This window comes from Diadema setosum, chromosome 19 (genome assembly GCF_964275005.1).
Source record: "Diadema setosum chromosome 19, eeDiaSeto1, whole genome shotgun sequence".
NCBI lineage: Eukaryota > Metazoa > Echinodermata > Echinoidea > Diadematoida > Diadematidae > Diadema > Diadema setosum.
The window spans coordinates 73312-89501 of record NC_092703.1 but is presented as its reverse complement, the minus strand read 5'-3'; the positions used below and the strand labels follow the sequence as shown (position 1 = coordinate 89501).

The 16190-nt window shown below is 39.2% G+C and overlaps 1 protein-coding gene across 3 annotated transcripts in view; it reads right to left on the bottom strand.

Moving 5' to 3' along the window:
• The window catches only part of LOC140243149 (centrosomal protein of 162 kDa-like), a 37566-nt gene that overhangs the window by 17019 nt on the left and 4357 nt on the right, over window positions 1-16190 (bottom strand). For 2 of the 3 annotated variants that reach the window (XM_072322875.1, XM_072322876.1), the window contains exons 1-18: window positions 15394-15594; window positions 14777-14957; window positions 14461-14567; window positions 13899-13980; window positions 13297-13336; window positions 12040-12089; window positions 11301-11583; window positions 9671-9732; window positions 9358-9404; window positions 8812-8842; window positions 7830-7985; window positions 6560-6736; window positions 5491-5762; window positions 4270-4459; window positions 3109-3239; window positions 2406-2663; window positions 1710-1856; window positions 873-985 (exon numbers count right to left, since the gene is read on the bottom strand). In XM_072322875.1, coding sequence (XP_072178976.1) covers window positions 873-985; window positions 1710-1856; window positions 2406-2663; window positions 3109-3239; window positions 4270-4459; window positions 5491-5762; window positions 6560-6736; window positions 7830-7985; window positions 8812-8842; window positions 9358-9404; window positions 9671-9732; window positions 11301-11583; window positions 12040-12089; window positions 13297-13336; window positions 13899-13980; window positions 14461-14567; window positions 14777-14957; window positions 15394-15552 — 2486 coding nt within the window. In that variant the 5' untranslated portion in view covers window positions 15553-15594. Of the gene's footprint in view, window positions 1-872; window positions 986-1709; window positions 1857-2405; window positions 2664-3108; window positions 3240-4269; window positions 4460-5490; window positions 5763-6559; window positions 6737-7829; window positions 7986-8811; window positions 8843-9357; window positions 9405-9670; window positions 9733-11300; window positions 11584-12039; window positions 12090-13296; window positions 13337-13898; window positions 13981-14460; window positions 14568-14776; window positions 14958-15393; window positions 15595-16190 lie in introns of those variants that run through there. The other variant, XM_072322878.1, reaches the window with a different exon arrangement.

Sequence of the window (16190 nt, the reverse complement as noted above, 5' to 3'; positions counted from 1 at the left end):
TATTTAGTTTTCCCCACATCCTGAAGGATGGAAAAGTTACTGTCCAGAAAACCTTTACTGTCCTATAACTTTCATATCAAGAATGTGTCTGCACTTGTTACAAAGGAGATCTGTATGCATTACACGTATTTCATCATCCTTTATGCTTTTCTGTGTAAAGAGCCCATTAGATGTACCCTGTTGATGACTACCACAGGTGATGGTGCAACTTAATATCCTTTAGTTTTATAAACCAATTGCAGACATGTCCTGAGTAGTCTCTGGCAGTTGTTTATGAGAAATGCATGTTAGAGCAATATCAGCTTGACCTCAATGGATTAAATCCACTATTAAAGGTACTAGCCCACATTTGCAAACCCACGAAAATCAAAACTGCATACAACAGGTCCAATATAACTTCAAGTACAAGTTATAACAGTAACATACCTCACCTGTCGCTCTTTGTCTATACCATTCGATAAAAGAGAGAAAATCATCGTTTTAAAATCAATTTTCAAACCAGGTCAACCCGACCCAAAATCGAATTACGAGCGCGGGCTATAGCTACGTACATTGTACATGTACATGTAACACGTACGTGGACCGGAGCTAGTGAGCGTTATACGCATGCATACGGATTACGGTGCATTTTCATTTATTTTTATGAAAGTAATGAACTAATTGGAACGAAATTTTGCACAGGTGTTACTGCAATCATACCCAAACTCCATGCTAACTATGAGACCAATTGCTGCAGGTTTATAAATGTGGGCTAATACCTTTAAGGTTTTGCCACAAGGCCAGTAATGGGGACTACACACTGTCAAAATTGTCTTAAACATTAAATGAAATTTCACAATGCAGAGAGATAAGGAAGAGCTGATAAAACATACCTCAGATTACCAACTTCTGTCTGCAGACGTTGGTTTTCACTAAACATCCTCTTCTCATTCTCTCGGTTGTTTGTTTGTAACTTTTTGGCCTCGCTGTACAGACGCTCATTCTCCTGCTCCAACATGCCATGCATTAAAACACAAACATGCAAAGGTGTCTTATGAAATATATCCACTCGCTCTTGTAAAACATCACCAGGAATAAGTTTCTTAATACTTATCATATAAACTTGACCATATGCTATGTAACACCCAGTAAATATTAATAATGATGTCAGTGGATGCATATACGTACAATGTATATGATTATTTGCACTCAAACACTCACATATCTGTTCATACAAGTCTCAGTGCACATGCACCCACATAAACATGTACACAGCATTGAATTTACCTTTTGTCACTTAATGTGTACATATGAAAATAATGATAAGAAATTCATTACACAGAATCATAAATAAACCTGTATCACACAATCACCAAAAAGCCACAGGACATTGTAGTCATTTGCAGATTTGAAAGAACAGACACCAAGCTTCAAAAATGGCATATAACTTTTTGCAACTTGACTTTCCCCACCCATGTCAATGATAGGAAAGAAAGTACATTCTCTAATAATGAGTTACTGAGAACAAGAGACCGAGGGGTTTCCTGTCACATTATGTTACAAATTTATCCCAATTTTTCTATAAGTCATGATGTAATATAAAGCAGTGAAAACTACTAGGCAATGTCATCCGACATCTGATATCAATCTCTCTCAGACTGGCTTCACCAAGCAATGATTGCCCACTCTAAAAAGTCACTTAGTGAAGTCCCTCTATGAAATCACCTTACCTGCTGGTAGCCCTGCAGTAGAGTCTCTTGCTGTACTATCTCTCTCTGCATCAACCTCATCTGTTCTTCTTGACTGGCGCCCTCCGGAGTCTTACCAGAGACAAGTTCCCTCCTCCGAACTTTTTCCTGATCTTCTTGACTGTTCAGCTTCAAAGACAAAAAAAAAGAAAAAGAAAAAGAAATGATAGTACCTTACTTCATCTCTCCTTCACCTTCATGCCCTCTTTTAATCCTGAAAAATTTGATAAAGTCCAAAATTTTACATGTGACCTGTCTCCTCATGTTCATTATGATTTATGAAGATATTATATCACCCTTTCAAGCAGTCATTGGAATTTGTAGAACATACTATTTAACAACTGAACCTAATATGAAAGTAGGGGTCTCTCTGACAGGACATAAGATATGAAAACCACCATGAAATTGTATGCCCACCAAACACTAAATGTCCTTGGCATACTGTGACACTATGCTGGTGTACGATGTACTAGGGCATGGTGAGCCATCTTGATCGTTTTCATTTTATAGCAAATGTTTGCACAGTAAATCCGTACACTTCATATTCACTAGTACATCCACATGTGGATGGAGCAAATGCCCCCAAATCCTGACATCATAATACAACTCCTTTAGATTATGACCTGAATGTTGCCAGGGTATTTCAATAGCAATGCAGCATCTTGGTGTTTGACTCACTTTGGCCAATAAGACATAGTTGTCCTGTTTCAGCTGAAAGATTTCCTTCTCATGGACCAGCCGGAGTTCTTCCTCCTTACGAGCAAACTCTCTACGGACGTCAGCAATCTCAGCGTTCATCTTGGCGTTGAGACGTCGTTCCTCTTGCCACTGTTGCTGCCACTCGTTGACCTCGGCAATTAACGCCCTCTCTCGAGACAGAGATTGGAACTTGGCTTCACGCATGCTGGCTGAGAGGATAGGTTCCTCTGAAGATTTCTATGGAAGTGTGTGTAGCACAGTTGCACAGTGAACACTCTTGAGCACATTTATTTAACAACTGAGCATTTATCATAATTGCAGACCTTTTTACAAACCTCCATTGGATGTCACTTTATATCTTCAACCTAAAATCTCTCTTGATTAAACATCTTCTTTTTAGAAATTGATTACAATTTGTCCCATGAAAAATATATCCTGAATACTGCTGCAGTAGTTTTCAGATAAGGAATTCCTTACAGGTACTTGTCATTCACTGTCTATCACTGTTCATATATCTGACAAAGTGAAGGGGGATGTTTCACTGCTTAGATAGGAGACTAAACTATTGCCACTCCTGCGGGATAATCATATTTGAACATGTCATATAAACTGATCCTTCTACCTGTGGGGTGTATTGCACAACTTTTAATCCTACATATATTCAAAAAGTTAAATGAAATACCTTCAGAGGTGGCGTTTTCCTTAGAGTGTCTCCAAACTGCTCTTGTAGATACGAGGCAAAGGATTCCACCGAGGCCAATAGATGGCGCTGTGACCTGTCATCTTGGCCGTTACGTTTAGGGACCTCTGAGCCTGCGTAAAAAGAGAAGCAAACCACAGCAGACATGAATCATACAGACACAACATGGAAATGCAAATCTATATTTTGCAGCTCCATGGGGCAGCTCCATGGGGCAGCTCCATGGGGCTGCATTTGACTACAAAAACAAGGAAAAGTAGAAATTACGCAGTGCGTAATATATATCCCCGCCGGAAGTAGCACTTTGTAGCCAATGTACAATACAGGTCAAAAATCAAGGTCAAAGGTCAAAGAAGTCAAAGGTCAAAATTCTGGGTGGAAGTTTTGAAACCCTCACCTAGTGCCATCACATAAAGCAGACGGAATCGAAATCGGGTTAGAAATGGCGAAGGAGTAGCATTTTGTAGCAAAATGTACAATATAGGTCAAAAATCAAGGTCAAAGGTCAAAGAAGTCAAAGGTCAAAATTCTGGGTGGAAGTTTTGAAACCCTCACCTAGTGCCATCACATAAAGCAAACGGAATCAAAATTGCGTTAGAAATGGCGAAGGAGTAGCATTTTGTAGCCAATGTACAATATAGGTCAAAAATCAAGGTCAAAGGTCAAAGAAGTCAAAGGTCAAAATTCTGTGTAAAAGTTTTGGAGCCCTCACCTAGTGCCATCACATAAAGGAAACGGAATCGAAATCGGGTTAGAAATGGCGAAGGAGTAGCATTTTGAAGCAAAATGTACAATATAGGTCAAAGGTCAAGGTCAAAGGTCACAACTGAAATTCTGTGCAGAAATTTCAAAGCTCCCATGTAGCGCTATCATATAAAGCAAACAGAATCAAAATTGGCTCATAAATGACAGAGAAGTAGCAAATTGAACATTTTGATCACACAAGGACGCACACACGGACACACACACGTACATGTATACGGAGCCCGTTTCATAGTCCCCTGCTTGAACTCGTTCGGCGGGGACAAAAAAAGTTAAATAATTGAACACAAATGTCGCATCAAAAAACAGAAAATGTTAAACTGACTGCAATTGAATATACAATGATAGGATTACTTTCTAAAGATGATATCATTTGCTAACCTTTGACCTTTTGCTTGCCAATTTCAGCAGGTGACCATGTAGATTTGGCAGCAGACTTGGGTTTCCCGTAGCCAGAGCTCCTGATGTGAGCATAGCGGCCCTTGGGCTTGGAGGGGCTGCGCCTCTTGCCCTGCCCCTTGGCTGGGGAGGGTAGCTGAAACTCAGGCCTAAGGGAGTCCATGTCTTCGGCCTGACACAGATAAGATATGTTCATACTGTTTATCCACAATACATACTGCAACATTTTATTCTTATCCCCATCTTTTAAGATCCAGGGGCATGGAGAACCATGCCTGCCAGATTGAATCGATCTTCACTTGAAAACTGTGACTAGGACAGGCGTAATACAACAGAATTGTCCATCAGTGAATATGTGCACTGAAGCCTATTTTCATCAGTAACATTCAACTCCAGTTGAGATTTTTGGGCTGTATGTAAGCTGCATAATTACACAGCTATACATAATTTTTCCCCAATAATTGGGCCAACCTTTGTAATACACAGTCTCCCCACACTACCAGGTCTTTAACTTTTCAATTCCCTGTCTTCAGATTGTCATCACATTCACACATATTGCCCATTTATCCTTTCAAATTGTTCAATAAAACTTACACTTCAGGTTTGAGTTTCTTCAGTTTGTCTCCCTCTACAAATGAAAATTTGTTAAGATCGCAACTGCTGATCTGAATAATATCTTTCTTTCAAACTTATACTTGTCAAACCTTTCATGTAAAGACTTATTATTACCACACAGAAGCATTGGGGTCATAATCAGAAGAGTGTTTGTATCACATTACACAGACACTCACAGTGAAATACATTTGTGGTATGCAATTTGCATTGTACATACACTGGTTCTTGTCTAGGTTGTACAGTGTGATCATTAACATTTCCACTGCTACCATTGCAAACCCTTCTCAACCACATTCTGGATCACAGTCAATTTCATTTAAAATAATTAATGCCTTCTGTCAAACAATACTCGCAAATTTGCATATTTGTTTCTAAGTTATGTGTTGAAAATACTTCCCACACACATCAAATGCTAGCCAAATACCACATTGGGTATGTGGTTTGTTTTCTATCACAGCATAAAAATCACTTGTATTCTGAAGATAACATGCTGAGATTGTTTACTTGACCTTATAATGGTTCATGAAAAGTGAACATGCTAGCAATGTTTGAAAGTTAGAATAAACCACACCACAGTCATCCACTCACAGTGGCAGGCTGAAGGTCGAATCCCCTGGAGACTGGTGAAGCCGGCTCCAGAGCAAAGCCCCTCATTTCTTGTCCCTCACCCACAGGGCTCAACATGAACCCCCTGGTCCCATCCACTCCCTCATCCTCATCGTCACCCTCCTGGTCATGTGATCCAGGGCGGCTGTCCTGATTGGCTGGTTGGAGGTCAAAACCTCTCTGCTCCGCATTATCACTGGACAGAGCACTGACCGGCTGGAGGTCAAAACCCCTCACACCATCTTGACCCTGGTCTGTCAGAGAGAAATAAAATCAGAAAACTTTGGGTCCACTTTGGAAAGACTCACATGTTAAAGGAGCACTGCAGGAGGTATTTCCATAAATTTAGAGAATCATTGTCCAGTCATGTCATTAATGTCTATGGACACTCTCTTTTACAAAGAAAACAAAGGATGCCTTTAACGCTTGATGGCCAATACTGCTCATTAATCTAGAACAGATCCACAAGCAGCCTTTTCTAGGTGCAGACATGTTTGTCGAAATCTCATTAAAAAAAAAAAGGGTTTCATCTTGGATAGCACTGTAGATACTCTGACAGAGGCAAATGGGCCATTTTCCCAAGTTATAGCAGCATGTAATGAATTCTTGGTTGAAAAGATCAACACTTAATAAACAAACACAAAAATGGAGTAACCTTTGTCATCAATAGAATAGATCACAAAATAAGGCAAATAATGTTGTTGCCCTCTTTGCACAGGATACATTTGAAAATCACATTTGATTCACTATGCTACACTCTTGGACTTCTTACACACTGCAAGTATGTATAACATCAAGCTGCATTAGTCCCAAGCTTTCACATCTGATGCATGCTATACATTCTAAGTACAAACAAAGTTGTGTAAGAAAGAGCTATACAAAAATAAACATTACAGACTTCTAAGTCCATTCTCAGCTGGTCTTTATTGCTGTTGGTTTCTGTTCTGCTTTGCTTAATGTTTTTCATAATTTAAATGCCACAGCAGATTTACATCATGAATATCACAATACACAGCTGAGTGTTGATTATACATCCTCATATCAAACTTACTACTTGCCCTCCTTCCTTCGTTGACCTCATTTATGATATCCTCCACTGTGCGCTCTTTGGTTGCCTTGGTGACAGAGTCATTGATGTTGTCATGGAGATGGAGAGTGGGCGTGTCTGCTGCTTCCCTCAGTATAGCCTGCAGTGCTTCCAGCTCACCAGTCGTACCAGTGCTCAGTCCTTAGTCATGGAAAAAGACAGCAAATATATATATATGAAAATACAACAATTCTGTACAGCCTTCTGGTTTTGCCTCATTTCCTTGCAGCCAGTACAGTGGACTCCCGTTATAACGAAGTCCTTGGGACCGGCAGTTTTCTTTCGTTATATCGAAATTTTGTTATAACCAAACAAATAAAAAATAAAAAAAGCCTAGAGCCGATAATTTTGCGACCTGGATTTTTATTTCGTTGTAACTGGAATTTCATTATAACCGTGTGCATTATAACGGGAGTGCACTGTAAATTGCTTTTTCCCCCTCTTCTCTATAATTGTAATTTGATGTAAAGAAAAAGAATCAGTACAAATGAACTGGGAAAAAAAATTCTTTAATACAACTTAATCAATATCTGATGTAATGTCACAAGGCAGCAGCAATCAGCAGTGTTTAGAATGCCTTACACACAGAGCTGTTTGCCAAGTCTGGTTTATTTAGCAGCTGCAGTGAAATCTATCCACGTTGTGTCTCCCCCTTATTCTAATGCTTTCCACATGTGGCAATTTCCCTAAGAGCTATAGATACTCATCGCATCATATACCCATGGCTAAAGATTAAACAGGAGTTTGAGAAGTTTTCACTTGTTTAATAAACTTAAACAATACTGCCAAACAAAGTTTCCTGATTCTAACTTCATACAGATAGTCAAAAAATTGGTACTAATCCACATTTTGACTGCTGCTCTGCAGTAAAGACTCAACCTCATTGAATCATCCTCTACCTAGAATTTCTGTGCAATTTTGAGAAGTTTAAAATGTGGCATCAAATACTTTTTTCTTTTACGTCAACTACGATATTACTATCAAGTATTCTCCTTAAACTGCACAGATCCTGGTCTTTCATCATCTCAGCAAGCCATGAAAAATAGTTGCAAAATATTTTCTCACTCTGCTTTACAATCTTTGATGTCATGCAAGGTGAAAAAATTGAACAGATATAGTACATACAATTCACTACATAAAATGAAACACACACTCACAAAAACAAACAAACAAACAAACAAACAAATAAACAAATAAACCTGGCATTTTCTTCAAGTGTATGATGGAATCTTACCTCTTGACTCCAATGCCTTTCCTGTTGTACCTGATGCTAAGAAACCTCCAGGGGTGGTAGGGGCAGCATCTCCCTGGCCCCCTGATGGTGGGGATGCGCCGGGGTGGGGTTGTTTCACTGGGCTGAGTGTAGAGTCTGCAGTGTCCAGTAAAGCCACTGGACAATGATGGGAAAAAAGTTTCAAAAACTTGACATGTAAAATGCAACAATAAAAAGCAGATACACCAGTCTCTGCTGAAATAGATATAGGCATACACATGGACATGTCTAATATCAATTTCATAACAAGACATGCTTGTCTATCTCTTTTCAACTGCCATTTTTTGATATAACAACTTTGAAAATTGTACAAAGCAAAATTACCTTATGCTAATATTTGTAGTTTCTAGCACATAGTGTCTAATGTTAAAGGGGATGGCTAGTAACTGATCAGTGGGAATCAGTGGGAATGCTCGGGGATGATTGCTCCAATTCTTGTGGGATTCATTTAAGAGTACATTATATATCTATTGTTGTGTGAAAATTATTTGCTTCAGAATGGTCCCATATTCAACTATAATGTGCAGTTCAATGGTTCCAGGCTAGCATGCCTGTACAGTGACAGGGCATTAAACTGCACATTACTTGAATAGGAGACCATTCTGAAGCAAATAATTTTCACACAATAGACATATAATGCACTCTTAAATGAATCCCACAAGAATTGGAACAATCATCCTCAGCATTCCCACTGATCAGTTACTAGCCATTCCCTTTAATTTTCAAGATTTGATACCTAATTTATTTGTCCATAAAATCAACAAAAGTTGTAAGAATTTGTCTGCTGTGCGTCATGAGAATACAGGCAAATAACTTACAATATCATTATGTCACATCTTTGTTAGTAATACATGACTCTGAAAAACAACCACACAAACAAGCAACAAACAAATTAACAAACATAGATGTGCAAGTTGATAATGTAGCCCCTGGCAAGCTTTACCTTTGGACAACATGCTTGGCCCTTTCGTTCCCTGGAGGGGAAAAATGAAACAGATGTTCATGCACGACCTGCCATTTTCCCGAAATTGTCAAGATATGAAAATTTCTTTGCACTGAGGAAAAGCTACTTTTGTACCATCAGCAAATAACTTTAATCCTGCAACACATATCACTCAATTTTTATTACAGGGCATTGGTATCATGAATTTTCAAAGTCACATGTCAAGTATTTATCACAGTGCATCATACAGCATACTGAATGTACTAATTACTTTTACTCTAAAATCTAACAAGAGCTACATATACTGGTCACCACAGGTCTTCTACGGTTGTCTGGGATCACTCACATAATGACTCCATATTTTGGAAAGAAGTAACTTTACCAGGATAATATGTCTGGATAACATCGACTCAAAGAGATGATCTAACAATACACCTATGATCTTGTCTAGGTACAACCAATTTGACAGGGTTAAATATTCCATCTTCAAGGCACAAATGCCTTTATCTACAATGAACAAAGGTAAAATTCACAATATATTGATACCTTTTTATTCTGCACTGCTGGCTTGGGAGGTGTCTCAACTGCAGGCTCTGGATATCAAACAGAAAAGAAGAAGTGAATTATAGAAACATGGAGTCAAAACTAAAAATGCCATATCTACCCTTTTATATGAAATAGATAAGAGACATGGGCCACACATGACAGTAGTGATGGTATCAAACAGATGATCATCACACACATACATGTACAACTGTAGGTTACTCCTTCCATGGCCAAACATTACAAACAGAAACTGCTGATGACATACAGGACAGCCTATTTTTATCCAGAGGAAAAGAGGAACTTTCAAAGCTACCTGAATCCTCCTTGGCTAAATTTGCAAGCTTCTTGTCTTGAGGTCCTGTGTCCTCAGGAGACCTGTAGAATTACACAAAGAACAAAAGAATATTGTGAAGAATAATATCTCAGTACATGTATAAGCACAATGGCATTACAGGCCACTTTCAATACGAACAGAGCTAGTCTAATTGTAATAAAAATGGTACCCAGAGACATTACATATAATCAAGGTTTGACATTAGCAGTAGCCTGGTGGTACAGGGCTACTAAAATATGATGTCGGGTCACCAGATTAAAAAAGAGAAAGAAAGAAAAACAAGTTTTCCTTTGGTGACCTGATAGGGCAGCTAAAATTAAACATAATTTTTTATATTTCCTTTTATTTTAGGCCACCAAAATTTCACATTCAAATATTTTAGAGGCTGGAACAGACCAGTAGTGAAAAATGAGTGCTTCTAATTATTCAACTGGCAATCAGCTTGAAACACTGAAGTCACACATATAGACACACATAAAAAAAAAATAATAATATCAGAACATTTTTTTGGGGGACATAAACTGCAACAAGAAAGGTCTCTGTGATTTCCTCCACCATATCACTCCAACCAATTTCTTATCATTCTGAACAGAGTTCAGTACATCTAGTGACATTGGAGAAGGACAGAACATATCGTCGCTGGGGCGACAAGACCTCGTATAGACACCTACAAAATGTCAAATGTTCAGGAGAGCCAAAAAACATTGCGGCCAAAGCACTGTGGCGAATGGGAAAGCCTTTCATTTGACATGACGTGGTGGCTTCATTTTTCGAGTAAGACAGTTGGGATTTGGACAGGACATCACTTAACCCATTATTTGACCATTAATCCAAAAAAGTCATTTTCACTAAAATTGCACATACAAGGTCTTGTCACCCCAGCGACGATATGTGACCATGCATCACAAAACGAATACAAAGTCGCAGCCCTTGATTTTGCGTGAGGACCTCAAAAAGGTGAAACAGGTCAACCAAGTTAATCCTGAGTTTTTCATACCGGTACTTTCTGAAAAAGCTATTCTTTGTCTACATTATTCTTAAGTTTCGGGTCATAAAACAAATTGGAAAGTGTGTTTTCAGCAGCTTTTACATAACCCTTTTTTTTGTAGAGTAGTGCAATTTAATAGGTACGTCTTTAGAGGTCCCTTATATTTCTTTAAAATCCTTTGCACACCCTTCACTTTCAACTCTAATAACTTTTGAATAGATAGTGCCACCACCTTGAAAGTTGGCATTTGTTATGGACAGAATATGTTAATTGAGCATGCTTAATTTTAGCTTAATCTGATAATCCCTTCATCGTTGTTGCTACCATGGTTTACATCCTGTTTTTTGTCCCATTCATCGCGCAGCCAGCACGGTTTCTAAAGATTAAACTTGAATAGACCCTTAACTTCAGAGCCTCTTTTCTCAGTTCACACCTTTCCAGAGTGTGTGCTTTCTTTCCAATATTTAGATAGGTTAGGAGAGTCTATTTGAATTGAGTTATGCATCATTCTAAAGCTTAGAATCTACTCTTTCAATATCTGCCCTTAACTAAAAATCCATATCTGGCGACTTTTTGTTGGTATTGTGATGCAGGGTCACATATACCAAGTTGACCCCTTACCCCATGTAAGCTGATGGTAGTGTTCCCATGGTACCCATGGTCCCTGAAAGGTCAGCCTCTCGGTTCAGACGGCTGTAGTCAATAAGGCTGCCTCCTTTCTCCTCCAGCTCCTTGAAGAAGCGAGCCTTGTCTGCCATCTCCTCTAAGGTCTCAGCCCCAGGTCCGGTGGAGCCGGGCGTGGTCAGACCCCCCAGATAGTCCTGACTGGTGGAGCCGGGCGTGGTCAGACCCCCCAGATGGTCCTGACCGGTAGAACCCGGTGTCGTCAGACCCCCTGATGGCTCTAAGATGACATTCAAAAAGAGACAATTTACCAAAACAGATCAATGACAGAAAATAACACCATGAAAAGGCTATTTTTCTTGTGATAGATATTTAATGAATAGAGATTAGAGATACAACAATTTTTATTCATTTCTTCGATATGAACATGCTACAACTGTATTTTTCTTTTAAAATGGAGACAGAAACAGGAAAACTGTTCAGCAGAGCACCGACTTAAATGCCAAAAGAATACTTGACAGGAACATATTGCAAATCCTGAACTTTTATGAAAAAAGGAGAAAGCACAACATGATTTCAAAAAAAGAAAGAAAAGAAAACAAAAGAGAAATAATACAAACAGCTAGGTTGTGTGCATCATGCCTGTGATAGGAGCATTAGCAATGGAAACATCATTACAGCAATAAAGTACATCCACTCTGTAAATTTTTTATTGGTATTGGACAGAAAAACCTACCTGATTGGCTGTATGTATCCTCAAAACTGGCTTGTTCTGGGAGCACACCACTGTATTGATGAGGGAAGAGAAAGCTGCATTTCAACATGATGATTGAATAGTATACAGTATTGAAGAGTCACAACATCTTATGAACGCGATTTCTACAACAACTGCTTTATACAACCAAATGAATGGAAGGCACTTTACAAAAGAATGTTGAATAAATTTGTTCCATTTCAGTAATTGTGCTTGCTAAATCAGGAGGGTCTGAAGCTCATAACGAGCAATTTGTATTGTTTCATGGGCCAGGGAGTGTAAAAAAAAAAACCAAACATAAAATTGACAGTTTCTGTCAGGAGTCCTGATGATTAGGCCATCCACTATGGAGAGAATATCTGAAAACTGTCAATTCAATAAACAATCTATAAACTGTCAGATCAAAACACATATTTGCATTTTGCAAGAATTTTTTAATTTTTATTTTACCAGTAGAAATTAGCATAGCATGACCCCGTTTACAGTGAGTGAAATGGCTGGCCGCGGCACAGCCCGGTCTTCATTACACCGTAAACGCGCAAAAGGCCAAATGCGGTACCAAAATCTGCCGTGCATTTGGCCAAGCTCTGGAGGTACATAGTCTCTGCCGCGGCTCGGCCGTGGCCGAGCCTGGCATTTTCTCATTGTAAACGCAAACTAGGCCAAATGTGGTACCAAATTGCGACCAGCGCGCTCCCAATAATAGTCGTTTGTTTACAAGCGGAGCGTCGCTACGACAAAATATTGAAAGGTTGAATTGAGCGCGGCACTGTAAACGGACAAAATAGCAGGGCCGAGTACTGCCATTGAGGCCGGGCTCGGCCGTGGCTCGGCTGTGGCTCGGCCTGGGCTCGGCCCAGCCCTGCACTGTAAACAGGGTCTATGTTTCTTTGTTGATTCTAATCCACATAAAACATATTATAATATAGATATGGTGTACATGTATGTACATACTAGGTACACTTGTACATGTAATGTTAGCACGCAGACTCAAGGGCATCTGACCCATCTCATCCACTGACTTGAGTGTTCAGAAGTCAACACCTGACTCTCTCACCTAGAATGACTGCTAACTTCAGTCAAAAAACTTGTTGGAATGTACATAATCAATATACAATTGTATTTGTGGTCTGTCACAATTAACATGACTCGCACACATGTAGGGCCTACCTCGATGAGATCTTCCAACAAATGTAAACTGAAAACAGTACCAATTTAAAAGTTTAACAAATCTGTTACCTCCTCTTCCGACTGTCCTGCATCTTAACATCAAGATCATCTACAGAAGGAGAGAGAAGGAAGATTTTACATGGCAGCTTAATATGAATACAGCCTGCACAATGTATCTCTTCTCAGGTTCCAGGACATCCTTACACAAGGTAAACAGTGTTATTTCTGCCTCACATCCTTGCACTGGCACCACAAATCTGTTTCAAATGCATACACAGGAAAATGATCTGCTCTCTCCATTGGTCACAACCACAAGTTGTTGCAATCACCATATTCAAACATTGGGTCGCCTACACAGGAAATTTGGTATTTCACAACAAAAAACTCTTGCTGAAAAAAAGTCATGAAAGAAGGCAGGGAAATTTTAGAGTGGCTATATAGCTTAATTGCATTGGGACTGTTACATTCCAGACATTCTGTTTACACACAAATACATAGAAAAAGAGAGCAAGCATTTTCATGCAAGTAAAATTTGATAGGTTAAATAAGGTGAATGAAAGCGATTTGACTACAAGCACAGAATCATACCTTTTTTCACTCACATGTACATGTATAAGTTGCAATACAATACACCTGTCTTTTATAAAGCACTGGAGTTGTTTGTTACTCACCATTCTCTAGGCTGTCTCTGCTAATCTGTCTTTGAGCTCCAGGATCGGCACCTTTTCTCTCAAACTTTCCTTTATCTTCACTCTTGGTAGGTGGAAGAGAAAGGAAGGAAATACAGATACACAATTTTCTGGACATCATAAAAAAATTTCTGGATATTTCATTCACTTTGTCACTGTCACATACTATGTCTACACAAACATCTTGGAAGAACATTCCCCAACCACTAACATATGAGAGATTCTGTAAACCTTTGTGTGAACTCATAGTTCACATTAACGGCATCTTGAATGCACCATAAAATCTAATGAAACTGCAGAACTCTGAATATTCAACTTCCTCTGCTCACACGGTTAACAAATTACACACATATACAGGTCACGTACATGCACTGAATAACTGAATAAATGAATCTTGATAAATAAAAAAGGTATCGAAGGTTATATGGCAGAACCTACATGCATGACAAAAATAAACAGAAACTTTTTTTTTTTTAAATTCTATTTTCACTTTTTACTGAGTACGATACACCTTGATATCATCTCTCTAGTCTATCGATCTCACCTTGACTGATGGTTTCTTTTTTATGACATCATCCAGTCCCTCCTCCTCCTCCTCAACCTCCCTCAGTGGAGTCGACTGCTTCTTGGGTTTCAACCACTTCATGCCACCTGCCAAGCAAACATTCATAGCTTTTAATTATTACAGTGTGAAATGAAATGCAAGATATAGCAAATGTGAATGGAAAAATTGTGTGTGTACATGCTCCCACACATTTTCAAGCTAGAATAACAATTTGTGCTGTCATCAGTACACAAAATCCACCATGATGAGATACAAGTAGTGAATACAGAGAAGGCAATGTTATATATCAACTTACTTGGTGTTGAGCTTTGGGCAGGGGCATCGTCAGATTTTGATGTCTGCTTTCCTCTACCCATTTTGAAGTGATCATCATCATCATCTTTCATCCACCATGGAGTTGAGTCCTCCTTCTTCTTCTTCACATCTGCTTTCTTCCCTCCGCGGCCAGTGAAGTCCATGGAGTCATCTGAGAGTGACTATGGATCAAGACAGTCCAAAACTTATTGATCAAGAGCTCAAATACAGAGGGGCAAGTGACAGGTTAGGTTCTCCCAAACTTTTCCCATATTGTCACTGGAAGTACCAATGGGGAAACTAAATCAACAATCTTTGAAGTAAGCACACTTTCTTTCTACCAAGTAAAGAATCTGGTAGGTGGGTATATTGGTGTATCAGCACAAAACTGGTCCTTGTATGAAGGACCTAAAAACAATGACAATCATCTTGTTACTGTATATCAGGTTTCTGACTCCCAGTATATAAAGGTAAATATCATTTCTATAACGAGAAATATAAAGAGTTGGAATCTGCAAAATAATCTTATAATAGGAAGAGATCTGATCTCTTTACAAGGTTCCTTGCTAAATTTAAAAAGGAGTGCAGTCAAATGGTTATCAAAAATTAGTGTCTCACCTCCTTGAGGAATCGCTCAAATTCTTCATCCAGGTCGCGACTTGAAAGTTTTGGGGCCCGGGGCATGATGGCATTATTCCTTTCTAGAACAAGAAACATCAAGTTGAAGATAAAAGTTTCAATATCAGGTTGATGATGCAGAAATTGCTTCATGAGCATTGAAATTGTGTCACCTTCAGTCAGGGAGTCACGAGTGTCATTGGAACCAAGACTGCTAGGTAATGTTGCTAGTATATAGACGTACGTAGACACTAATTAGGCCTACTATCTATAGAGGGGGTCGAGTCTTGGTTCTACACAGCCCAGTCGACGTTGCACAGCGCGGCATCTGGTCAGGCTAGGTACTAGTACTGGATGGTTCGTCTACATACTGCATAAGAAGAATCTATACATGTAAATTATTCTGCAAGTCATACCCACCGCACAGTTCTCCAGCAGGAGCGTAGCACAGCAATAACCCCCCCCCCCCCCCCCCCGAGGCAGGAGGGCAATTATAAAATTACCGCCCGGCTACCAAGTACAACAAACTGAACTGGGCTACTGCTGGTTAGTGGTATAAGGTAAGAGTAAAGATTAGGGTTAGGCATTTGGCTTAGGGTTAGGATTAGGTTAAGGATTAAAGGGGAAGTCCGGACGATTACATCAGCCGTTTCCCGTGTAAAGAACAATATTTCATGAACCTATTACCCTTTTCCCGACGAGAAAAGACCGTCAGATACATTTACTATGATTTTTTTGAAAAATAATGTAATTCTTCATGTTCGAATCTGTCGCGAGCAGCCCTTCGTACTATCTGT